Source organism: Gopherus flavomarginatus, chromosome 2, assembly GCF_025201925.1.
Source record: "Gopherus flavomarginatus isolate rGopFla2 chromosome 2, rGopFla2.mat.asm, whole genome shotgun sequence".
NCBI classification, from domain to species: domain Eukaryota; kingdom Metazoa; phylum Chordata; order Testudines; family Testudinidae; genus Gopherus; species Gopherus flavomarginatus.
Window position 1 is genome coordinate 39,361,460 of NC_066618.1, and position 26,890 is coordinate 39,388,349.

A 26,890-nucleotide genomic window follows, 5' to 3' on the forward strand; every position below is an offset into this window, starting at 1 on the left:
TTTTTACCCTCACACTCCTCATTAATCTTCTGTTAACTCTCTCCTTACCCTTCTCACTGCTGCTAAAAGCTGCAGGAGTCTCAGCTGCAGAGTTCTATACAAAAATAAGTTTGGGTCGACACATTGTACATGACCAGTCACAGTGAGAGGCAGACAGTAGTTCTTGAGCTACCTGTGACATTGTTCTGAAGAGATTAAGTAACCCCTTTGACAGTCTTTGTATTTAATATTTGCATTATGATTCTCATCCTCACTGGGTGCTATCTCTTTACATGAGACTGAACACAGTAAAAGATGGTCCCTACCCCAGTGAGCTGAACCTGTCTTTCCCTTTCCTACACAGTCGGTATTTCCTCCATTTCCTTTTCCATTGCTTTTCTTCTTTTGTAACAAGTTTCTCTTTTCTTTGTTTCTTTTTTCTACCTTATTTGCTTTTCCTCTTCCCTCTTTTTTTCTTTCACTTCCCATGCTCTGTCCCCCAGTCCATGATTGTGCACGTTCAGGTGGTGTGTTACTCGCTGATGCCCCTGTTCCTCTTCTCTGGCAGAATAGCTTTCGTTTTACTATTATAACATGGCATTATATAAAAAAAATAAAAATAAAAAAAGCATTTCACTTGACGGAGCAAAATAGCAGCTGTGTAACAGAGGCCAGCACATTGTCCCAGTGGGGAAGGGTCAGCATCCAGGACTGAGGTTATTCAGGAAATGGGAAACATATTTTTTCTTCCTTTGGCCTATCTCTGACAAACTACCATTCTGCTGCATAACATTTTTATTCTCACTGGAGTATGACAAGCTGCAGAATGGAGCAAATATATATTGCAGACATTTGTAAAATGTTCGATGACTTTCCCTCAGACATAAGTAATAGGTATTCTGGTTTAGGTGCAGGAAGAATAATAATTCACTCAAGGGAAATGATTGCAATAGGTCTTACATCAAATATCATTGGAAATGGTGAAATATACGGGATTGTCACTGTCTGATTTTTTTCCCTCCTTCATCCTGAAACTAGCCATAATCCATTATATCATGCTGTATATGACCATGTCATTTAGGCACAAGAAGTGTCCAAGCTTCCACCACGTCCACCACCATGGTGTGGGGTGCACTGATTTTCCCTTATTTGAATCTACCAGTGTCTTCAATCCTAATGTCTGTTTTGAGCACATATGCTGGCCTTTAATTTGCAATTTACATGGATGATAGGGCTCTATTCAAAAACCTGTCCCTGCTGCCTTTGTGGTGTTCACCTCACCTCATGTGGTCATTAGGATGAACAGCATATAATTAGCTGAATCCATGTAAAGCTCTGCAATGCAAGTGCTTGTATATACATCTAGTTTTCTTTAAAAAACAAAACAAAAACTTTTTAGTTGTTTTGACAAACTGGTAGCAAACAAGAAATGTTAGCTTTAAAGATGAGTGATGATTATGATAGCATTTTACCTGAGTTTAGCTGTTGATTGTACCAGGTCACTCTGTGGTTTAAAAATGCTAAGATCTTATTTGTGGGCAAACTGCCAGCAGATTGAAGCCTACTTAGCTTGTCTACTAGGCTGACACCATATGGGTGCAAACTTACCGTACTTTCTGGTTGGCTTAAAGATACTTTAAAACTATTTGCAAAAAATGGATAGATATATTTGCTTTTTTTATGCATTCTTTCTACAAACTGTAATGGTTGACAGCCACAGTTTGTGAACGCTGACCAACCAGCTGAATTTGTTAAAATTGTGCACAGACTAAATTATGACATTTGAAAATAGGCATTTTACCTATAGGTTTGTGATAGCTAAAGTCTCAAGCTGAGGGAATCTCAAAGGAACATATGGTGCTGAAATATAATACTGAAATATATTTTAATGTCTTAAGCAACAGAAGAAATTCTAAAAGACCCCGCAGTAATACAGAAATGATGCTGATGCATTGATGCAATGCCAGATTTTATTTTCTGCTCTCCAACTTCCACATGAGGTTTTGATTGGATTGAGCTTTGAAGTATCGAGAGAAGTTTTCTTGATCATGCAGAATGGTTCAACAAAACAACTCATGAAAATTGGCTTGTGTTGGCACTACAAGGGAGAGAGAAGGTCCAGGGAAAAGAAAACTATAACTTGAGGTCTTGGGATTTTGGAATATTTCAGAGGTCTGTGCGGTTTCCCTCCATGCCCTGATTGTCTCATTTAAAGGAGAATCTTTGGATGTATCCTGCTCATGCTTGGCTTTCAGGCTAAGGCCCTCCTAGCCTATTCATTATATCCCTGGCTTTTTCCTCAGTCAAGAATTTTCTGCCCTGAACATCTTATGCTGAAACACAAAGGAAGATGTCACCTCAACTTAGTGGCTCCCCAGTTATCCCTGGTATCATGTATGACAGAAGGAGCATTTAATAAAGTACCAACTACAGTGCTGAAGCTGAGAGAGTTATTTCAGTTCCTGTACAGTACAGTACAGGTCTACTGGACTGTGGGATTCTGTGCAGCACAGGGGGGTATAGGACAAGGTTTGATTATATGAAAAGACATATTCCTTTCACTGTTGGAATTTTTCTGAAATGCTGTGCCTTTTAACAAAATCATTTGGTTCTTTGCAATGCTAGCACTTTATTCTAGTCTTTTAAACAAAACCATTTTTATGCTAACTTTATATTGTATATTTCTGAATTTTTTTCTTTATCCTGTTAACCTGTGTATGGGTCTTACTAAATGATCCCTGGAGAGACAAGGTGGGTGAGGTAATATCTTTTATTGGACCAACTTCTGTTGGTGAGAGAGACAAGCTTTTGAGTCTACACAGAGCTGATGCTGCTTCTTCTGAAGAGCTCCATGTAAACTCAAGAGCTTCTCTCTTTCACCAACAGAAGATGATCTAATAAAAGATATTGCCTCACCCACCTTGTATCTCTAGTATCCTGGGACCAGCATGGCTACAATAACACTGCATAAATAATCTCTGTCAAGTAGGACTGGGGTGGAATACATGATTTTATCTGGAGGTTTATTGCTTTTGGTAGCTGAGTTGATAAGTCATTTAAATATGATTTATAAACTCTAACTCTGTTTTTTAAACACAACTGTCTTTTGTTTGACAGGTATCATATAAGAAAGATGTGCAAGATACACACAGATACACTGAAGTGCTGAACAGGCCAGACATAAAGATGGCAAGCAAGATAACAAAGATAATAAGCAATGTATGATTTTCAGTAACTCTTTCTGTCACTTTTAAAACTTACTATTTTATTCATTCCATCTTCTTTCAAAGTGTAAAGAATGCTGGCTACAGTGTTCAAACTTGGACACCCACATTTATATTTAGCCACCTGTGTCTTCCTACATGTTGGGACAGTACCTAGCATGCTGCGGCTGCTACTGTAATAGTATGCAATACAGTTTAATTTTTTTATTGTAGAAAAATTTAAAGTATCCAGGAGACTGTAAAGCCAAGATTTTCAAAGGTGACTAGAGATTTTCGTTTCTTAATTTTTAGCTGACCAATTTGATACACCTTAAAGAGGCTTGATTTTCAGAGGGTGTGCGCTAAGTACTTTCTAAAAACCAGGCCCATTTAAGGTGTCTCAAGTTAAGCACCCAAAATCACTAATCTCTTTTGAAAATCTTCACCGTGGTTTTGAATAACTTTGGGACATGTTTTTGCTCTAGTCAGTTGTTTGGTATTATACCTACTGCCAGAGTTATACTCCCTTCATAGTGTAAAATCCTAATTTAGCTAGTGGACATAGTTTGAGGTGTCACAAAGAATCTTTTGTGGGTTCATTTGCATGTTCCTTTTCCAATACATTTTAGAAAGAATGTGCAGTGCATCTGCAGGAGAGTTTGTTTGGCTAGAAATATCATGTATCATCCACCCTGTGGGCCAAAGTCCATCTGTTACACCAATACAACTCCATTAACTTTAAAGGGATTGCACTGCTATAACTGAGAGTGGTATTTGATCCTTTATTTGAAAGAGACTGGCACTCTCAGAGCCTAGTCTTGTTCTAAAACTATCTTCAGCCTCTAAAAATAATCGTATGTAAACTTTGGACCAGATCTTGAGAAACGCTGATCCACTTTAACTCACTCTGACTTTACTGGGAACAGTGAGAGATCACTATTTCTCAGGCTTAGGCTCTGTATTTTGTTAAACTTGAGTCTTGTGAGTGAAGTTCATTGTGTTTCGAATAAAATAAATTTCCATTTTCAGAAGAGATAAAGCCTGGGAAGGCCTTCTTTTCAGAGCTGATTAGAGCATTAGTGAGACTAGTGTCAGATCAGGTCACTTAATGATACTTTCTGTTTTGTTAACTATAATGCTTACATTTCCTTTGGTAAAACAGAAGCAAATACAGTTTAATTGTGAGTAGTATTCATTTCTTTTTTTAAAGGCTGAATATAAGAAACAAAGAGGAGAAATGAATAAGGAGACTGCTGTACTCGGAAGACCAGATTTTGAGCATGCTAAGGAAGTTTCTAAACTTTTAAGCCAAGTAAGATTGTGTCAATCATTCTACAATGACTTCATTCAGATACCTCATTCCTAGTAACATAATCACATATTTAATTTTTAAAAGATTATCTGTAATTGCATGAAAATCAGAAGAGACTGTTTCCAAAAATATTTCACACTGAACTGCAGTAACTGGTAAATTTAAGATACTTAGAAAACAATAGATACAAAATTTTAGACAAAAATACAATGCACCGTTTGACTCAATTACAATTTGTCTGCTGTGTTGTGCTATTTTATACACAGTTTCTAGGATTTCAGAAATATGAACTCTCTCTAATTTGTGGCTAGATTCTGCGATCCTTACTCACTTTGCATGGTACCTTACTCTATGATTAGTCCCATGAAGTAATTGACTTTTTGTGTGTGCAACTGTTCGCCATTGTGAGTAAAGGGTCAGAATGCGGTCCTCAGTATAAAAAAAAATCTTTAGTTTCTGTTATTCATTAATATCAAGGAAATGAAAGAATCAAAATTGGAGGAGTTTCTTTAGTTCATATTATTTTATTTGATTACTAGACACAGAATTTTGGGCCCCATGGCTCTACCTTCTGTTCTCTTTTAGTATTCTTTACTGCTGCGGTTCACTCCCGTTCAGAAACAAACATCTTTAACATGCTGAGCCATTCTTTTCACAAGTTCTTTAGCGCCCCATGGTATATCCCTCACTAGTAATCCAATCAGTCTGCACTCAAAACATTTTCCAAATCAGGGGGCAAATTCTGCCTTGTGTAGGTGAGCATAACGTCCCTTGATTTGACTAGGTGGTATCAGTCTTCTCTAGAATTAAAAAGCCATGAGTAGCTGAATTTATATGCTGAAAAAGTATTGTGTTTGGTTTTAAAGAGGGCATGCTTCTTTTGGTAGGACTAAATATTGCCCGCAGCTGTCTGCTGGGTAATAAGAAATTTCATGGGAAGTTGCCCTTTTTCTTAAAGGAACACCGTTACTCCAAAGCTGTAATGTTTTTTAAAACAATTTTTACTTGCTTTGTCAAGATCAACCTTGAAACTCAAAATGGATTTTGTTTTCCAATAAGATTTCTTTCTTCCACTTTGTAATTTATTAAATGTTAATTGCTGACTGGGAAGGCTTGTTTAATAGATTGCTGGTATTTGACTGCATGTTATCACTCACTGCTCTGGAAGCAGCTTGCGCCCTCCCATTCACTCTATAGAAAGGAACATTTGCTAAGCTGTTTAGGTCTCTGTATCAGTGCTAGGAATCAGAGAAAATGTTGTTTGTTAAATTATTTATGAATGATTTTTGAAAATGTGCACTTCTTGTGCCTTCACTTTCTGTGTGAGGGAGCTCACTGGAAAGTCTGCGTGGGTTGTGTGCGTGTAGATAGTCCTGTAGTGGGATGGCTTTCCGGGTTCACATGACCAGTCAGCCTGTCATCAATTTCACCAGCTTAGCTGGCCAGCAGATCTTCAAATTGCAAGAGTGACAAAACAATGGGACAAAAACACTTTTTTATAAATCCATCAGGGAAATGTCAGGACAGGTCCTATAAACAGGGTGCGGACGTGAGGACTCACCCCTGCAGCACTTCCTGCTGGTCTGTTCTGCGAATTAGCTTGGTTCCAGTTCTGGAGCACCCTCTGCAGGCTGGTGATCTGCCTGTCTTCTGGCCCCTGTATCCCTCCCTGGGCAGGTGCCCTTTTAGGTGGGGTGCTGCCCCCTAGCGGTAACCCCTTTCTCTCAGGGTCTCCCTCCCTGGGAAACCCCCACCCTCTATCCCCACCTTGCCTCAGTATAGGGCTACTGCCAGTCATTGTCTAGCCCCACACCCTGGGGCAGACTGCAGTATCAGCCTACTCACCACTGGCAAGGTTGGATTTGGACCTGCTGCCTTGGCCTACCCCTGGGCTGCCCCCTGGAACCCCCTAGTACCCACTGGCCTTCTGCTAGGCCACAGCGTGGGGCTTTCCAGGCTAGAGCTCCCCAGCTCCTCAGCCTGTCCCCAGCCCTCTTTCACTCAGGTACCCTGTGTCTAGCTCCTTGCAGCCAGGCCCATCTCCCTCTACAAACAGAGAGAGACTATTTGGGCTCCTGGCTCACAACCTCTTATAGGGGCTAGCTGGGCCTGATCGGGGCATGGCCTAGCTGCAGCCACTTCCCAATCAGCCCATCTTAGTAACTCCCAGCCACAACCTTCTCCCAGGGCTGTTTTAAGCTCTTCAGGGCAGGAGCAGGAGCAGGGTAAGCACCCTGCTACACAGGGATACTGCGCTTCCCTGTGACAGTTGCATCTGTAGCAGGTTTCAGCTTTCAAACTTCAAGCTCCTTTTGATGCAGCCATGCTTAAAACAGAGAGCAACAACGAAACCAAAGAAGAAAGCATGTCTAGTTTTTGTTACTCAAAAGAAATGTGGGATTTTTCACATAACTATAATCCCAAGAAATGGTTGAATTTCATCTTTGAACAAAGACCATGCATGGCAAATGTCACCCCAAAGTGACTGATTAGAATATCGATGAGCATATGAAAATAGCATTTTATCTTGGAAAGTATTTCATGATGTTAACTTAGTGTTAAATATTGGCACAACCTCTGTGATTGTTAGTAACCATCACAGTAATAAAACAGTATTGGTTATAGCCTAGGCTGGTGCTGGGCAAGTTTTACCATGCAGATCCCAAATTCAATGCACTTCCATCTTTCCTTTCTTATTCTTGGGATTCTCTCTTGAACAGAAACTGTTAATTGTACTAAACTCCTGGAGGCTTTGTGATGCAGTCACATGACTATTAGGAACTATGATGGAAGTTAAATTCCACTTGTGATCTTCCTACAATGGCAGGGTTGCCAGGCCTCCAGGATTGTCCTAGAGTCTCCAGAAATTAAAGATTACTCTTTAATTAAGGATTATATCATGTGATGAAACCTCCAGCAATACTCCCCACCAAAACTGGCAACCCTATGCAATGGTGAACCAATAGTGTGCAATGTACATTTCATTAGCACATACTAGAGCAGAGCAGCTGCTGAAACATCGTAGCACACATTGGAGCTTGTCCTTATTGTAAATCAGATGAGCCAGTTGAGGAATGCACTCTCACTGTAGAAGAGGATGGGAAGGTAGCATAGATGCACTTTTATGTCACATGTATGGTGGAGTGTATGTATATATATGCCACACTACAGCAGCCAGGAGGGCTATAAACTTTTTTTTTTTTTCAAATGAAAGCTGAGATTCTCAGGTAATCACATTACTCCAGGAGCTGAGGCTTCAGGAAAAATATCAAATATTCCAAGACTCATGATGTAATTGTGAGCATTGGTGACACGGGTGAAAGTAGAACAGGAAGAAGATGATGTGTTTTAGTGTGGTATGTATGTGGGCAATGAGTACAGACAAGAAGAGCAAAGAGAGGTCAGGTGGTGTGGGTGTAACCAAGGGAAAAAGGAAACAAGGGCATGGTAGCTGAACAGAGTGAAGAAGATAGTGTTTGACTGACATTCAAGACTGTGCCAAATCATGGTCTTTTAAAAAAGAAATAAATCATGTGACACTCAACAGCAAAATGGTAGTGTCACTGGATTAGTGAATTTACCCACAGCACCATCTTTCCCCCTCTTATGGTTTAATCAACATGACAAGCAGAAACGTAATAGGACCCTGTGAACAAATGGAGCTTTAGTATCTGTTTTCTTATTATTATTATTACAAGGCAAATATTATATTTTAGAATATTCTTTATTTTATAATTATAATCTCTGTCCTGATACAGTGAGGTTATGTTTTTGTCTGGCTATACCAGAAGAAAGACAGGAGACACTTGGCATGGTTAATTAGGCCACAACTTTATTATTAGATCTCTGGGACTACCTGGCAGATTAAAGTGTGCAGTGCAGTTAATTATATGATCGTTTCAATGTCTACCCAGACGCTTCTATTAGCCCCTCCCATTCCATCCTGGTTCCCAGCCAACCCGTTGCTGGAACCTTACCATCCCCCCCCAAATGAGGGTCAAGGTATGCTATAAAGGAGCTGGGGTTGGATCCCTTCCATACCAATCATAAGCACCTTAAACTCCCCTCCTTCCCACCCCCCGTTCCACTCCTTTAACAAATAACTCCTTTAAATCATTTATCAAGCCATTTATCTGGTCATTGTATCCCCTCTGTACCAGATACCTGCACTGGACGTCCGCCCCACACTTAGATAATGAGTTGTGACATCATAGTCTTAACTCTCATTTGCTACTCACCCTAACAAAGCCCCCCTGAACTCACTGTTGAGAAGGTGGAGAAGCCTCCAGTCTGCCTTGGCCAATCTGGTGGTAAGAGAGAAATTCCTTCCCAGCGCCTCAAGTAAGGAGCAGCCAGCATAGTGCCCACAGCTGGTACTGACCAAACCTGGTATTTTGCCACTTCCAAGACTGGGATGGTCGGTGCCTGGGGAAAGAAGGACTTCTCCTGATGGGCTTGCCCTTTATCAGCTCCTTTCCTTTCTGGTCCCTGGGGATGAGTCAGCATTGCCACACTGTCCCGCTTTGCTTCTGCAGCAGCATCCATGCTTCTTTATCCCGCCCCATCCTTAAAGCAATATGTATGCTTTCCCCCAGCAAGCTAGATAATATCACCCTCTCACCTCCACTTAACTGTGCAGTGTGATCAATCTCCTCAATTCTATCTAAAATTAGCTTTAAATAATCCACTGATAAAATTCAGTATTAAATACTCCCATTATGATGTATAATAATTAGTTTCTGGTAATAAACTCTTTTGAATATTAATTTGTATTTTACACCAGATCAAGTTGATGTTAATTATTTAAGGGGGAAATGATTAGAGCTAGGATTTTGTGTAAAATATACTTTATATTGGTATATCAGTAGACATAATACTATATTACTGGGATGTTTAAATCATGAATAGAAGCCCTAAGATTTTTTTCTCTTTCTTTCTTAGCCTAAACTCAGTTAGTAATTGGAGGAACTGACTTTTCCAGATGAGCTAAACATTTCATTTAACTCTATGCTTACATGCTGTATGCTCACATACTTTATGCTCTAACAAGTTTTTCATTTTCTTGGTATGTTTTTGTGTAATCATGAGGAAATGCTTTTGCTGCAAGTGTCTGCTGTTTATGCTGGTATGTTCTGGGATCCCAGTGGCTGAATGGTTTTTGTAAGTTCTTCGTAAATCTGAACAGTGGGTGATGTCATCCACTTATGAAACTGAACACTGTCTGAACAGCTTTGAACTGCAGATTTGATTTTGGAATGTTTCTGTGGAGCTTCAAAAGACACTCTTCTGTCCAGCTGCAATACTGACTTTTACAGCGTTTGTGCAAGGCTAGGGAGAAAATTGTTTATCTAAGCTTCATTAGATGCCAGTGGGATCTTCAGGGATGTTGTTATGTGAAAGACCTGCTAAGTCTGCTCATTCTTGAGCAACAATTAGGTTGCCAATCCTACACATTTTCTTTAAATTAATCCCCCCATACTACAGAAATAAACAAACACAAGACCTTAATTAAGATGGTAAATAAATATCCATTGATTTAAACCCACATAATTAGTGTCATTTTTTAACATTTATGACAGTCATAGATAAGCTTCCACCAACATCCTTAATTTTGACTCCCACATCCTTGCTCACCATCCTACCCAGGTGACAGCATAGTTAGGGATGGCATCTTGAGAATTTTTTAAAGTAATTAACTAAGAATGTTTTTGTTTTTAATTAATATCTTTTCTTTCAATTTCATTTTATTTCTCCATGCTACATTTCTTCTTTCTTCTAAAAGAAAGCTAAAACAATTTTCAAATCCTGCCCCCTAATTCCCCTGATGACTTTTTAATTTGCCCGTTCTTCTCCCTCTCTCTCTTAGCCGTGTTTCTGGCCCTTCCTTAAAAAGGAGAAAAATAGGGAAAGAAAAATAAGTAACAAGAGAAAGCTAATATGTGTTTAGCATCCCACAAGATGTTTCCGCTGTGGCTAATCAGAGTTATAATACTACTGGGAGTGCTCTTCAGATGCTGTTGGGGTCATGTTACATTAGTCTTCTGCTTCCGTTTCTCCCTGAAGTGATGTGTGCTGCGTTGGAGTCGACAGCGGAGGCAATGATGTAATGCAACAAGACAAGACAGCTGGGCCTGTAGGTAATGAGAGATCACTCTCTGCAGTATGAACTTTTACAATCAAATAAGTGGACAGCCCTCTTAAAGTTGGGACACTCATGCACATAGGCACCAGTCAGGAGTCCATTGTGGTCTGTGATTCACTCGTTCCTACGCAGGCTTGCCCCCAGTGACATGATTAGAAACAACGCTGCAGAATGCTAATGAGAATTTATTACTGAAATATCTATATTGAAATGTACCAGTACAAAATCCATGTTGACCATGGCCTCAGATCCTAGCAGCTGTGGGATGACAACCAGTTGCATGGAGAGATCCTGTTCGCTCTGATGATTTCACACTTAGCAACAATGTTAAGGGCCGCATTATGTACTCAGCCTGTATGCACAACTTGATGTCATTTGTTGATGATATGATGTAGCCCTAAGTAATTCAGTGTTTATATTCATGTACAATGACTCTACAATGTACTCTGGTCCTCTGGGAATAGTAAGAGGGTTGCATTTGCCACACTGATCTGACCTGTGTATTAGGTGGCTTACTAATTTGGGCTTTCCAGCAGAGTGCTAGTTCTGTCAGATTTATATTAGGAGCCACACTGGGGAGAGAGAGATATATATATAAGGAAAATCCTATAATTTATCCATATATATTTTTATAGTGAATGTGAAATTACCTTTGATAAAGTTACTATAGTACAAACTATTTCAAAAGCCCACAAATTGTCCCCCTATTTCAAGTTAACTTTTGCAAGCTTAGGGTGTTACCTGTCCTTCTGGGGTCATTTGTTTATCACATAGAATGTGAAGGTATACTTCTTGAATTGAGGCTAAGTCCTCAAGCATACACTAACTAACCTAAAAATCAAGCCTATCACACCAGGCCTCACACTAATTAAAACAGGCCTTTTTACTATAGCAAAGCCTAACAACCCAATTATTTATGTTCTCTTACTTGCCCCGAAGCTTGTTTCAGTCTAATAAATATTAAACATACCAGTATTATACCCGATAATGTCATTACTAACAGTAGGGTAAAATGTCAAATTTAGAGATCAAACAGGGCCACAGGTCAACAACCAGAAGTCAATAGATATTCATTCCCAGAGTCAGGCAGTCTCTTAGTTTATAAAATTTTTTATGTTTTCACAAAAATTTTTTTTTAAAAAAAATACAATATTTTGGAATTCGCTTCATTTAAGAGAGAAATCTGGTTTCTTTGACAGTAATGAAATTCTTGAATGTATATAATGCAGAGTTGTTTTTCAAGTGACTGGCTTTTTGTGTTTTGTTATTCCTATAAATCAAATATCGGAAGTGGTACCTAAATATAACACGGTGGTATAAACTAAAATGGGGGATGATTATTTTGCAACATGGAAAAAAATAATTAATTAAAAAAAACCCTCTTCCCTCTATAAAATTTGACAAAAAAATTAAATTTTTGAAAACAGAACTTTTGAGGTGTTTTAATCACTTTATGGGACACTGATGTGGGAATAAAGACAAAACGCTGCATATTAATTGCAGAGTGTGGCAGAAGATAATGGATGTAATGTAGGTTTAGATATCTGGTGTCTGATTTATAGTCACAAAAATAACATAATTCAGAATCAAGGCTGAACTTTATTTTGCCCTGTTATGCTCAGCTGTTGCAAAGCATTAAGGCACTGTATGTAAAGTTTCCAGATGTTTGATGACCCAGGTACTGGCTATGCATGATATGATGGGTTGAAGATGGAAGTTTAGTATTTTCTGAATTTATTTTTGCAGGTTTAAATTAAATGTTGAGGTGTATGTTTTACTTTTTAAAAATAGTTTATCTACTTTAAATGTGGTTGCCCGCATCGTTTACCCCGTCTTTCCCCTTTTTAAAAAAAATCCAAACCTTACAGAAAGAGATTTATTTTAGCTTCACAACACTCCAGTGAAATGGACTGTATGTTTGTGTGTTATCAAAGGTCACAAAGGAAATATGTTGCAGAGCTGGCAATGTAACTCAGGGCTCCAGTTGCGCAGCCTTTTACAAACTGGATGAAATATTGGCCTTGTTGACGTGAATGGGAAAACTTATGTTAGCTACAGTGAGGTCAGAATTTCACTCCAGTTCACTCTATAACTGAGGAAATAAGTTAGAGCAAATAGTTTTATTTCCTCCCATTTATCTCTTCAAAAGTATTTTACATTTTTGACAAAAAAATCTCTGGAGTATTCAACAGTCTGTATTTGCTACTCAAACTGTTAGTTGTGTTTAGTCAAATAAATCAAATAGTTTTATTATTTTTTGTTTATATAAGCACTTTGGTGAAAATGTTTGTACAAATCTAAAAGTTTAATTCTATGACAGTGAAATTCAGTCAGATGAAAGTTAGTGGAAAATCATAACATAATGGGCACAGGTGTGGCTGAAGTGAGTTCACTTCTAAATTCAAGTGAATAGTCCTGGAGAGATTTTTGAGCGGATGTCTGATCCCAGATGTGCCCGACTGTCCTGTACCCAGTCCATAAGAACATCTATCAACAATAGTGTTGTTAGTGGGTGATACTGAAAATATATTACTTTTTATTTCTTTTGTGTAAAAACATTTTTTACTATAAACATACATTAACATCATAAAACTATTCTTACATAAAACATGTTCTTGGGGAACTCTTCTCTCTACATATTTGTTGTCACCTTCACCATTATGTAATGTTTGGGGATTTAGGGATGGAGAATGTGTCTTCATTTAAATTCATCAGTAATCTCTCAATTCTTCGTGCCTCCTTTCAGTGTAACATTTCAACATAAAATGTGTTTGCTCTGGTGGCAGGTTAAATACAAAGAGCAATTCAATAAGGAAATGAAGAATCACCAGTATAACCCTCTTGGCAGTGCTTCTTTCAAGCAAGCACAGATGGCATCCACCTTGGCGAGTGACGTAAGTGCAGTTGTTCTGTGTTCTACCTCTCAGCATGTACGGTATATTGATATTGGTATCCTCTAAACATCACGATTTTCTTATGAACCAATTGTGCATCTTATTTGATTTACCAAGAACAACAGCTCACAATATGTATTGTATCTACATCTGCAGAGCTGGGAAATTGAATTTGGAGTTTAACATGGAAATTAGTTTGAAAGCTGGTTGAAAGTAGAATTCAGAGCCATGGGACCCATTGCATAGTAATACATATAGGGCATCAGCCAGTTCAACCCCCACTTATGATGAAGTCCTTCTCCTGATAGTGCCTTCAATGCACCCTTCATAGCCCTTTCCTGCCTGCAACCCTCCTCAGGCTGTGACAAATCCCAGCTCCTTGTTTGTGAGGCTCCAAAGATTTTGATGAATTGCTGTGTATGCACATGAACCGGGAGATGGAGCCAAAGTGCAGCATTTCAAGAAAGGAAAGCAGTTAGGGGATTTCATGTATGTCACTGCCTGCTGCAGTCAGACTCAGATGGGAGAAAGCACATGTACATGTGGTGCTGCAATGCTGACAGAATGTTTAACAATGCTTTCATGTGGTTAGTGTCATAAATTGGGGCTGTTCTTAGAGGCAGTAGTGTGGTCCTGGATAATTTAGAGGCAGATTGCACATGGCCCCTTTGGTGCTGGGCAAAGAAAGGGAGGTTGCAAGGAATCTTACTTCCCCTTTGTGTGGTTTGGGTAATTGCCAGGCACAATTGTGCAGGGACTGCTCCCTCTTTACTTGTAAAGACTGCAAGAGTACAGCGCCCCGTATGCTCTGCCCCAGTCAGTGGAGTAAGATCCATAAAATAGTAAAAAAAAATCATGCCCCTAGCAAACAATGTTACGCTGCTGAAACTTTTAAAGTTTAGACCAAACGTAAGAAAAGAGAGGACATATTATATTATGAGGATCTTAACCAGGGTTTTCTAATGTGTGTATGAGGAGACTGGGGCGGGGTTGGATAACTGCATGAAGAACGAATTGGTGTGGGGGGAATATGGTTCTGTTTGTAGTTTAAATGAATTATTACTCAGAGTTCTATATTAATATGTCTAGTAAGGAATGTATCCATCAAAAGCATTTCATTAATCTTTTTTATTGTCTATTTTGTTAGACATACTTGCTGACAGGTATTTTGAAATAAATGACCAAATATAATTGAAACTGGTGTGAATATGTTGTGTTATTTAAACAAATAAAATATGCAGAATTTTAAAATATTGTGCATAGAATTTTTTATTTTTGTTTCAGAATTTTTAATTTTGGGGAGCAGAATGTAGTAATGTAGGTAGGGTGCCAGGGGGCTTGATTGGTTTCGTTTTCCCAAAGGGGAAACTGAACTTTTAAAAGTTTGGGAAAAACTGCTGTCAGCTATTGGGCATGTGTATGACTTGCCATTTCATTGCGTGATTAGGTTCTCTCCCATCTAAGGCTCCATTGATTCTTGTTACTAAAAGCAAACTGTATTAAATAAAATACATGTACAAAATACTGTGTGATCGTAGGGTAGCTACTCTATAAAGATTTTTGTTTTGCACACAAGCAGTTGATGAAAAATAATCTGACTCAAGGGAAGAAAAGCAAGAATTACCAATGAATAATATAAAGTTAACGATAAATTGTCCAACACTGAAGAACAATAATGTTTAAAGATAAGATTCAAATAAAAATCAGTAAGAAGGTATTTCTGATGTATATATCTGCTATAGTTTTGAAAAGTCTTACAAAATCTGTTTTGATTAACTTTACCCATTTTGAAATGTTTGAGTAGTTATTAAAATATTTGCTCACTAGTGGAAAGGAAGCCCACACTTTATAGTGATTTTTTCCAAATAGTAGTAAATCAGCACCACCTAGTGGCCATTGCACATAACTCATGCAAGCATTTTGATAAGATTTTTCTTTTTTTGTTTTGTAGTGTACAGGATAAATAGAACTTGCTGTATAGTTCACAGGTCTTCACTTTGCTATATTCTGTATTTGGTTTTCAGGTGAAATACAAAAAAGATATGGTGGAAAGTCTACACAATCCAGCTTCAGACCTACCAAACTTGCTATATTTAGAGCATGCTTTAAATGCCAGCAAAATGCTCAGTAATGTAAGTTGGCTTTTTTAATTATTACCTTTTAATGTACTTATAAAAGGAAAATGTAGCCATTTATTTAAGTATCAGAGAGGTAGCCCTGTTAGTCTGGATCTGTAAAAAGCAACAAAGAGTCTTCTGGCGCCTTATAGACTAACAGACATATTGGAGCATAAGCTTTCGTGGGTGTATACCCACTGTGTCAGACAAAAGCTTATGCACCAATACGTCTGTTAATCTATAAATTGCCACAGGACTCTTTGTTGCCATTTATTTAATTTACTGCAGAATGTATCACATGCGTGGCACTGTCTTCCTGGTTTTGATCACAATGTATTATTTCTCTATATATAGCCTCTGAAGGCCTGGTTCCTCTTGCTTCTTATATTTTACTCTTAAGTAAGCTGTAAAGCCCTGCTTCTGGCACAAAATAATCCAGCTATCCAGTTTGAATCTGTTTCTTCGCATTACCCTTCTGTGAACTGAAATTCCGCCACAGCTGCTCCTTTTCTAAGTACTCATTCTTTCTTTAGCCCCCTTTTCTTTTGCATCAATATCTTTCTCCCTTAGCCAAGGTTAAATTCAGAAAGGGAATGCCTATCACTTTTGTACTGATCATATCCAGATCTATAGACCTCCAGGATTTAGGCCCTTCTTCACTTTCTGCTCACCAAATTATTCATCCTTGTTTGGCTTAACTGTAGCTTCCCTCAGTTTAATGCATTTAAAATTGATATTTTTTACTAGCTAGTTAAATGAGCACCATCAGTGTGAACTTTGGAACTTCCTCCTTCTACTTATCTCACATAAGACAAGAACCTAGATGCTCAGCTTATCTTCAGATTCCCTAATGTCTATATATCTGCCTACTCTCACCTATAAAACATTTTCATCTGACATGATTTCTACCATTCCTTTGCCCAAAGAGTGGTTGGTTCCTACACGATTTTCATCCCTGCAACTAGAAACATTTGTGGTCTCCCTAAAAGTTAACTCTCTGGACTATGCTTTGGCCAGAAGCCGGTAGTTAATCTTGGCTGTGATCAGAAACAAGAACACTTCATATCCATCCCCTATAGCGGGCTTCACTAGCTATCTGTCAAGTACAAAATATATTGGGGTATATCTACATGCTCCTTACAGTGGCATGTAGAGTACGTACACTACATGCCCCCCTAGCATGGGTAAACATTGCAGTGTAGATAGTGAGGCACTGCTTAGGTAAGTAAAGACTTGAATCCTGTGGGTATGTTCACTACATGGCTCTCTACCAGGGCCAGCTCTAGGTTTTTTGCCGCCCCAAGCAAAAAAATTTTTGGCTGCCCCCACCCCAGCCCTGGGCTCTCCCTTCCTGACCCACACACCTCTGCTGCCCCAGCCCTGGGCTCTCCCCCCCTGGACCCGCACCCCCCTGCGATCCCAGCCCTGGGCTTTCCCCCCCAATCCCCTGCCACCCCAGCCCTGAGCTCCACCCCCCTACACCCTGTGCTGCCCCAGCTCTGGGCTCCCCCCTGCTGACCCAGCCCTGGGCGCTGCCCCCTCCTGCCGCCCCAGCCCTGGGTCACTGGTAACTTGCTCCCAGGGCAGGTCATTCAGCAGGAATTTTGGATGTGCACAGAACACAGACAGGATTGGTTCCCGTATGGTTACAGAACTGTAGTAAAGTGGAACAGTTTTCAGCTTGTGTGATTGGAGGATAAATGGATGTATATTTTAAGACTGTTCTCCATAAATGAGGAAAAGTTGAGATGCCTTTATTATTCTTTTGTTCCACTCTTTGTTTCTATAGGGAATTTGCCTATGCAATATCACTGTCTTCCTTTTAAACAAATAAAATTAAAAAAAAAAAAAAGCAACAGCTAATGAAAATAGCAATTCCAGTCCTAAAAACCACTGGGAAGCATTTCTTGCTCAATTTTATCCTACTTTTTCTACAACAAATTACAGTGGATCGGTATATTTATTTTGGGAGAAATGAAGTAACAGCTGCCCAAATTGAGCTTGAGCACTCCTGAATTTTGAGGTGCTCAAATCTGGAAGGCAGGGGCTAGATTCCCTTTCTGAATATTAGCTAAATCTGGAAAGGATAAGTCAATTTCTGCTTCCCTGGCTCAGAAGTGGAAATCCTCCTAAGTGCCTGGTACTGTATCTAAAGCTGTCCAGGTCCAGTAGAGCCTCCCCTCCCTTACTTTTCATTTTAAATTCTAGTGGGATCCACATACCTTCCTTGCTAGGCTTCAGATAGAGAGGGGCACTGTCCATTTAGTCCACGTCCACCCGATTCCTTCTTTGGGGGCTGCAAGGTGAGGTCTCACCAGTATCCCTAATCCAGTCTGGGGATGTCTTCTGAAGGGGATATCTGGGGCAAAGCCTTCTACTCCTTGGGCACACTTGTTCCCCATTCACAGTGCCACCCCGCTCTAGCAGTGAGCTCTCCATTCACAGCAAGCTGCAGCATGAAGTTTCAGCTACCATACTCCTTCCTTCTCCCTTTCCTGGTGATAGTGGCCAAGGGAATGCTGGGAAATGTTGTTCTTTCCCTGCTCCAGGGCTGGCTCTATAGCAGTGGCCCCCGGGAGAGCACCTGCCAAAATGCCACTGAATTTCAGCGGCATTTCAGCGTGGACGCCTCTCGATGATGATGCTTGTTGCCAACAAGTGATGTCATTGAGAGGCGTCGCCCCCGAATTTCGGTGGGGACGCGTCTCGATGACATCGCTTGCCGTCGACAAGTGATGTCATCGAGAGGCGTCGCCCCCGAATTTTGGCGGAGACGCCTCTCGATGACACCACTTGCCGTCAACAAGTGACATCATCGAGCGGCATCGCTCCCGAATTTCGGCGGCGATGCCTCTCGATGACGTCACTTGTCAACGGCAAGTGGTGTCATCGAGAGGCGTCGCTGCCGAAATGCCACCGAAATTTGGCGGCATTTCGGCGGGTGCTCCACCGCTGCAGCGGTCCTTTGTCTGTTGCTCGCCAGATGAAAAGGTTGGGGACCACTGCTCTATAAGCAGGGAGCTAACCAAGGAACTACAGCTCCCAGGGCCCCCTGTTGGTTCTCAGCTTCCAAGCTGGATCCCTGCTGGCTGCTGCCCCTGCAAATGGACTGCCCCAAGCACCTGCTTGCTTTGCTGGTGCCTAGAGCTGCTTCTGCTGTCTACATGCCCAAGCAGTGCCCTCCCCATCTACACAGCTATTTTTAGCAGCGTAGTTTCCCGCAGCCTCCCTGCTGCCAAAGTCTTTCTCCAACTCAAGAAAAGGCTCCAGCAGTGGGGAAAGACTCTGGCAGCTCCCTGCTGCTAGAGCCTTTCCCTGCAGCAGGAAGCTGCTGGAACATGTCTGTGGCAACAAGGAAAGGCTCTGCCAAGGGGGAGGCTCCACTACCAGAGCCTTTCCCCACTGCCTTCCCCCTGTCAGAGCCTTTCACTAATGCATGTAGCTACATGCACCCTACATGCCACCATCAGTGTTGTGCAGTGTAGATGTACATTTAGTCTTCAGAATCCTTCATGGTCTTGATCTTTTCCGTGTCCCATATCTCTGACTTATTTTTGATTTATTCTCCAGCCTTTCCCTATGCTTCTAAAATTCCATCTTTTTTGTGTTCCTCCTCCGTCTCTCTCCATAATGAACAGCAGATCTTCTTCTAGTCTGCTTCAATATCTGTGTCATAGGTTTCACCCCCACTCTGGATTTTAGAGTACAGATATGAGGACCTGCATGTGAACCTCCTAAGCTTAATTACCAGCTTAAATCTGGTTTTGCTGTCACCATCCAAATGTTTGAGTCATCTGGAAAATTCTGTCTTCCCCCACAAAAACCTTCCCCTCCCTGGGTAGCCTTGAGAGACTCCTCCACCAATTCCCTGGTGAACACTGATCCAAACCCCTTGGATCTTAAAACAAGGAAGAATTACTCCTTCCCCCTCCCACCAGTCCCTGGTGAGTCCAGATCCAATCCCCTTGGATCTTAAAAAAAACAGGGCAAAAATCAATCAGGTTCTTAAAAAAAGAAGGCTTTTAATTAAAGAAAAGAAAGGCAAAAGAAAGAAAAACACTCTGGGAGATAGCATACAAGCTGATCTCACAGACAACAGATTTAAAACACAGTATGTTCCGCTGGGCAAAAACCTTAGTATACACAAGAATACCCAAATTTGATTATTCTCCTAATTGCACAAAGACAAGTTACAAAAGAAAATAAACATAAACCTATTTATTCTTTTCTAAAACTTACTACTCTGATAAGAGGCTGTTCCTTGATCTTTTTTGCTCCGGCTGAAACTGAAAATGACTCTAAACAAAGGAAACATCCCTCCTTCCTTTTGAAACATCTTGTTCCCCATTGGTTCCTCTGGTCAGGTGTCAGCTAGGCTAGGTGAACTTCTTAACCCTTTACAAGTAAAAGAGGCATTAACCCTTAACTGTCTGTTTATGACAGTCTGGAACAGCATTTCTGCCCCTGATGGTCTCAAGATCAATTTTCTTCTACCCTACCTACAGTATGACATACCGACTGCTGTTACAAGAGCAGTTACTGAACCTTTCAGTTTCTACATAGTCCACAGTTCTTCCCTGAAATGTGTATTTCTGTTCATCCTTATCCTGATGTATCCACACCTGTCACCTGTGTGATACATTGTAATGTACACGGTATTTCATGTTTTGACAATGATTTTCTGCAAATAATTGTTTGTGTGAACGGCTCCACAAAAACATATTAACGGTATTTTATTGCAAAAATGTAATTCAAGCTGGTATTTGTGAGGATAAGTTATAACATTTAGAGGGAAATCCAGAAATGTGCATATATGCACAAATACACAGTTGCAGATTTTGTGAGATAGACATCACTACATGTCTGATTTCAGATGAGAAATGAGATAGAAGGGTCAAGTTCTGCCCTCAGATTCCCTAGATATTTATTGTGTATCATTTGAAATCTAGATTTAAATTTTCACACAAAACCAATCTGAAATTTAGCAGTTTTTATATTAGCTTCATTTGTTCTAATTGTAGAAGGTCTTTGAGGTTTGTAACTGATCAAATACTGAATAGACAGAACTCAGATTATAATAGCTTCATTTTCATACAACATTTTGGGGTGAGTAATATATTTTCTGTTTATTTTGAAAGAGTTTCTGAAGAATGCAAATTCAAGTGTATAAAGTGCTGTGTACATATTTTGAAGGGATAAAATTTACCAAGAGCAAAGAGTGCTCTTGCTTTATGTACTCAATGCTTTATTTTATTTGTACTTACATCATGTAAACATCAATCCACAGATAACATGGACAAGATAATAGATCTAAGATTTCCTATTGTTATTAATACAATTTAATTTCAAATTAACACAGTTATTTGAAACAGATTGGACAAGTACAGAGTTTGTACTTGTCCAAAAGACCAGTTCTGCATCTGGAATTTAGTATAGTAAGAATAATGTATCCTATCTCAATTGCTTTCCTAAATTACTTTGTATTTAATTTTATTACTTGAGGAATGGACTTTAAATATCCAGGTTCTCTATGTGTGTATGTATGTGTATATGTATATATATATAATTTGTTTCCATAAGAGAATATGTGTAAATGTTGTGTGAATTTATAATTATTTTCACTAGGAGGCAAGTGGACACCATCAAATATGCTTTCTTGTCCTCTGAGCCTAAATAATATTAATTCTTTATTTTTCACAAGCAAAAATCTTTAATATTTGTATAAATAAGACAGATGTTTAAAAAAAAAACTCTTCTGAACTTTCTGGCTGGTTTTTGCCATTGTTTTCATTTCACGATGTGTTGTCCCAAAATTTGGTTATTTTTAATTGTTTAAGATTCAGTATTAGAGTTAGGTACTTTATGTTATGTTGTTTCTTTTATGTTGGTCTTTAAATTGAAACCAGTCAATTTTATATCTAAAAACATGCTTTGCTATTCTTTGTTTCAGTATGAATACAAGAAACTCTTTGAGAAAAGCAAGGGGCACTATCATTTTGCCCTGGATACAACTGAACAGATGCATCACAAAGAAAATGCTGTGCTCCAAAGTCAGGTATACACAAATTGTAAATAAACCTTATGAAGTGACAAAAACAGCTTTCTTACAGTTACTAAATCATGCACAAATCCCATGACAAATTACAGTGATTTGAGATGCATATAAAGTGACTAGGGTTGCAAGTGGGAGCAACTGAGTTCCTACATGTTGAATGTTGCAGGAGTGAGGCCTAATGCCACACATCAACAGGGAAGAAGGTTTTTAAAACTTCTTAAATTCAGACACTGCTGCATTGTTAAAAAAGATCATGAAATTAAAATATCACCTACCGTGAATGTAACATTTTGGTCCTTAACTCCTTTGGTTTCACAGTAGATAAAACCTTCAGTGTCTAGCTTTGTGATGTTTTCCATATCTTTCTCTGATTAGGATGAATAACATAAATGCTTGTGGCCATACATGAGCCTTGTCGAAAAATCTGAGTTGTACTTTTAATTGATGAGAATTAATAAATTTACAAGGCTCATAAAAAGTTCAGGATCCCAAGCCGAAAGATGTCTGCTTCCTTGCTGCACAAGTTATAATCAAAAAGCATATTACAGAGTTATGTCCATCAATATTTTTATAGCAAGCTTTAGGGCCAAATTCAAGTTGTCTGTTCTGCCTAAGCATATACAAGAAAAGAGAGTGCTGAGGGTAGACATGGAATGGAATGTAAAACCAACAGCAGGTCTCTTTGAAGCAAAGGATTAACTCTGGCTTCCTTCCCTTTCCCCTTGTGCAGGTTTCAGGAGAGGGTCTTTAAGAATAGTAGCTGGGGAGCCACAGAAGAAAGTGCCTGTAGAAAGTCAGGTCTCCACACCAGGTTCTGAGGAGCTGGTTGAACCCTCGGCTTGCATGAGCTTTTTGGTTACACAAACTTTGGCTTATGGCAATGTGTTTTGATTTATGGTTTCATATATGCTCAAAAGGTTATTTTTGCTGAGTATACAGGATACAGTTCACGTCCTTCATTCCTGCTGTCCTCTAAATCCACTGGTCCTGAGCTCTAGAGCATTGTGGCAAGGGCATATGTTACAGCAGAAAACTTTCCCTGGTTTGGATGCCCCATTACACCCACAGAGAGCTTGGCAAAAACATCCAAGTCAATAGCTCTGAGAGGGGGTTTTGCTAGGACAGAATTGTCTTACTTCATCCCTATCAAACAATCATCACATTTTGTCATCTGCTATAGTTGTGGAGGATATTTATTTATTTTATTTTCTTAGGTTAAGTACAAAGAGGATTATGAAAAATCAAAAGGCAGGTCAATGATGGAGTTCATGGATACACCAATTTATCAAGTTTCAAAAGATGTTCAAAAGATTCAAAGTGAGGTTGGTGCAATACATGTTTGAGTTGCATAATAGGAAATAAAAAGTAGAAAGTGATCAAAACCTGAACTGTGAATCATGATCTCTTTATCTGTGGTTGGTTTGGATTCTAATTTGCAGATGCAAATCTATGCTTAGGGATAGCTCAGTGGTTTGAGCACTGGCCTGCTAAACCCTGGGTTGTGAGTTCAGTCCTTGAGGGGGCCACTTAGGGATGTGGAGCAAAATCAGTACTTGGTCCTGCTAGTGAAGGCAGGGGGCTGGACTCAATGATCCTATGGGGTCCCTTCCAGTTCTAGGAGATAGGTATGGCTCCATTATTTAAGGTTGGTTCCATAAGTGGAAGAGACTTATTTTCTGGTTACAATTTAGATTGAAACAAAATCTTGCAGGAACATCTTGTAGGATTGTAATTGAACTTTGAAACCTAGCCTTTGTTTGGTCTTGAAACCCAAACCCTGAACCTAATCCACATCTGAACATCACCTTCCCAGCCTATTTTTAATCATATCCAGTGCTGATGGAATTGTTATAACAGCCTTAGAATGTCATCTGCAATATGTGGCGAGCTAGAAATAATGAGAGTAAAACTGGGCAGAACCTATACTAGGTCAGTGGGACCCTAGGTCTGACTTTTTTCTCTCCTTCCTGTCTAAAACAGAAACCTGAGTCTTTCATCTTTTTCCTCTCTACTCCTCACCTGGATAACCACTTCATTTAATTTCCCTCCTTCTCTGCTCTGTATGTAGTGAATGTGTGGTTTATCTGTCAGTATATAGGGTGTGGGTGGGAATACTAATGGTCTGTACTCAGACTGGAAAAGTATATGAGGAAAGGTGGGCAGTTTAAGTGTCTTTCTGGTTTATAAATCCAGGGTGCATAGAAGTAAGGTTGGTGTTTGGACTTCAAATGCAGATTTCCTGGCTTTCCTGTTTTATTCGTGTAGTTTTAAAGAAAAATATACTATCTTGATACTTTCTTAACAGATTACTTTGCCCACATACATCTCCTCTGCTCTGTCCTACCTGCTTCCAAAACTCTGCTCTACAGTTTATCCAAAATGCTGCTGAAAATTCTCTTTCCCCCATTGCTTTGGCAATGTTACTTCCCTAGTCAAATCCTTCACAAGCTTTTACTCTGCATCAGGTTCTTGATCCTTGTCCTCATGTTTAAGAGTCCTACACAGTTTCAGTCCTGTTTACCTTTCTGGTCTCATTTACTCTAACTTCCCTGCTGTCTGGACACCTCTCATTGGTGGCATTTGCTCACATTTTTCTTCATACTTTCTTCCATCGTGTCCAGGTGATTCTTTCCTGTTCCTTGTTCACCAATCAAAACCCCCTTACCATAGTCCAATTCTTTCTCAAAGTGCATTTCTTCCGTGAGGCCATTCAGTGCTGACCCAGCTAGTAACAGATGTATAAATAATCGTTGTAGTTTAAAAACCCTCTGACCCTAATACAGTCCACTTAGCTTGACCACTAATTTACAGAGTGTCTTATTTATATTTGAATTTGTAGTTTGTGTCTAATTTAGAATGTACTTCCGGCAATATGTCTGTATATGTATGTGCATATAGCAGCATGCATCAGTAACTGTTGTTCTGTTTCAACAGAAAGCATATCGCAAAGATTTTGAAGAAGGGCTTAAAGGAAAGGCATCACTGGATTTAGACAAGACCCCAGAATTCTTGCATGTACAACATGTCACCAAACTTTTGAAAGGGGTAAAGCAGGGTCTTTTTTTGTTTCTTTGTTATCCTATAAATGGTCGATAAACAGACTAGCTACAAGATAATGGGTCATGAACCATTTACGTTAATATTTAGCTAGATAAGAATGTGACTTCATGGATAGAAATCCAGAATTTCAGTGCATCATTGAATTATTAGAGCTGCCACCTCCCAACATACTTTAGTTGTGTATTCCACATGATTTTATATCTGACCAATTCAGATTATTGCAACATGTAATTATTATACAAATTATATATATATGTGCTCTCAACAGTATCAATACTTTCTAAAGAATCCTGTATGAACATAAAAATTCTAGCATACCCAAGCCAAGAAAGTACGTGTTAAACGTACCTCTCCCCCTGACATCTAGTGATGAGTTGGGGGAAAAGACTTTGGGAGCAGACCCTGTTTGTATAGACATACCTACTCTGCCTAGGTGCCAAGCAGATGGGGTTGCTTTGTCAAAATAATACATTCTGGCTGGCTTTGGGTTACAAATCACTCTAGAATTTGAATGCAGGGGTAATGAAATGTTGTTATAATTATTGTACAAGTAAAGGGCAGCAGACCTGTGCTTGGTGTGCCTTAAACTGAACCTCACTTGCTAAGCAGGGGGTAAGGATGCCATATACCATTGAGGATGAGAGTGGGTGAGAACAGGAGTTTCTGCCTGGTGGTGTGGACTCTGCGTAAAGGGTGCTAGACACCATTTCATCTGCCCCTCTCTAGCGTTTGAAGACAGAGCTGATTAGACTCAATTGAGAGTCCTTGTGTCTGGTTGGTGATTCCTGGAGCTGATATCACTACTGAGCAGGTCTGAGGCTATGCCTTAGGTACTGTGTAACCCTTCTGCCAGGCCGAGTTGATAGCAGTAAGGGCCGGGTTCAGTACATAGGGGTCCCCTCCCAACAATGTAATGCAAAACCAGCTCGAGCCCCTACCCAGTGACCTGGGAAAATCTAACATGCACCCCTGGGTGCCTCAAAGAGGCAATACTTCCCCTCTCGCAAGCACAGAGTCTCGGTGTAGTAGAAAATGTTTAATAACATGAGGTAAATGACATCAGCATTAAATTGGGAAAACACCACAACTAGAGTTCGTAGACCAAACCATGAGCAAAGACCCACCCAGCAAATTGGGCCGTGTCCTTTCCCTTTGGTTCTTGAGTCCACAACCCCAAAATCACCCCAAGTCCCCAAAGTCCAACAACCCCAAAGTCTCTGTCTCTGATCAGTGCAGCCCCAGAGTTCAAAAGTTTATCTGCAGAGTTTTTCCCCCCTAGCCTGAGTGGAAATGGGGGGAAGGGACATGCGGGGTGTTAAGGGGCACCTTTCATGGTCTGAGGCCCACTGCCCTGCCTCTTCATGGGGTTCTGCTGCAGCCTTCACCACGAGCCGCTTCAGCCATCCCACGAACTGCTCCGTTCTGCCAGCTGCTCCGCTCCACTCCACCAGCCATCTCGTGGGCCGCTCCAACCATCCCGAAAACTGCTCAGCTCTGCTCCAGTCCACTCGCCATCCCATGGGCCGCTCCAATTGTCCCACAAACTGCTCTGCTGTGCCAGCCACTTAGCAATACCTTCAGGCTCCCCCACTAGTTAACACAGCACTCAGTGATTTTAGCTCTTTAGTGATTTCAGCTTATAGTAGGGGAGCCCCAGTGCTAGTGCACCATTGGCCCAAAGTAATTCAGCACAGCAGCCTGTAACTAGACTCTTAATGGAATCAAAATTAGTTTTTCTATTCAACAGTGGAGAAAGGAGGAGGTCCAATTGGTGTTTCAGACCCTCAAAAGGAGCCCACACCACCAAATGCAAATACCTGTCCCCAGCCTCTCTCAATTCACTGGGTTTTGGAACCCATATCCCTTGTCTAGTGAGTGCTACTTAGTTGATGGTGAGTCCCTCGGTCATAAAACAGTTCCACTGGCCTTGATTCACATAATCAGAGCAACAACATTTTATTCTTCCTGCCCCAATAACAGAGAAACTGAGGATCCCACAGCAGCCAAAGGGACCGTTTGGGTCATGCTAGGCAGGGTGCGTGTGCCTATGCAAACAAGACCAGCCCCTGAAGTCCTTTTGCACAACTCGCCACAATTCACCACCAGATGTCAGGTTAGAGCTCATCCT

At 40.1% G+C, this 26,890-nt stretch overlaps 2 protein-coding genes across 9 annotated transcripts in view; both read left to right on the forward strand.

The window, feature by feature from the left end:
• LOC127044581 (LIM zinc-binding domain-containing Nebulette) overlaps window positions 1–26,890 on the forward strand; it is a 557,001-nt gene that overhangs the window by 334,098 nt on the left and 196,013 nt on the right. The gene's annotated exons all lie outside the window — the stretch shown is intronic.
• LOC127044546 (nebulette-like) overlaps window positions 1–26,890 on the forward strand; it is a 154,394-nt gene that overhangs the window by 112,234 nt on the left and 15,270 nt on the right. For 4 of the 5 annotated variants that reach the window (XM_050939553.1, XM_050939555.1, XM_050939557.1 and 1 more), the window contains 7 exons: window positions 3,097–3,198; window positions 4,393–4,494; window positions 13,423–13,530; window positions 15,555–15,662; window positions 21,598–21,702; window positions 22,917–23,024; window positions 24,637–24,747. In XM_050939553.1, the coding sequence (XP_050795510.1) occupies window positions 3,097–3,198; window positions 4,393–4,494; window positions 13,423–13,530; window positions 15,555–15,662; window positions 21,598–21,702; window positions 22,917–23,024; window positions 24,637–24,747 (744 nt within the window). The remainder of the gene's footprint in view (window positions 1–3,096; window positions 3,199–4,392; window positions 4,495–13,422; window positions 13,531–15,554; window positions 15,663–21,597; window positions 21,703–22,916; window positions 23,025–24,636; window positions 24,748–26,890) is intronic. The other variant, XM_050939556.1, reaches the window with a different exon arrangement.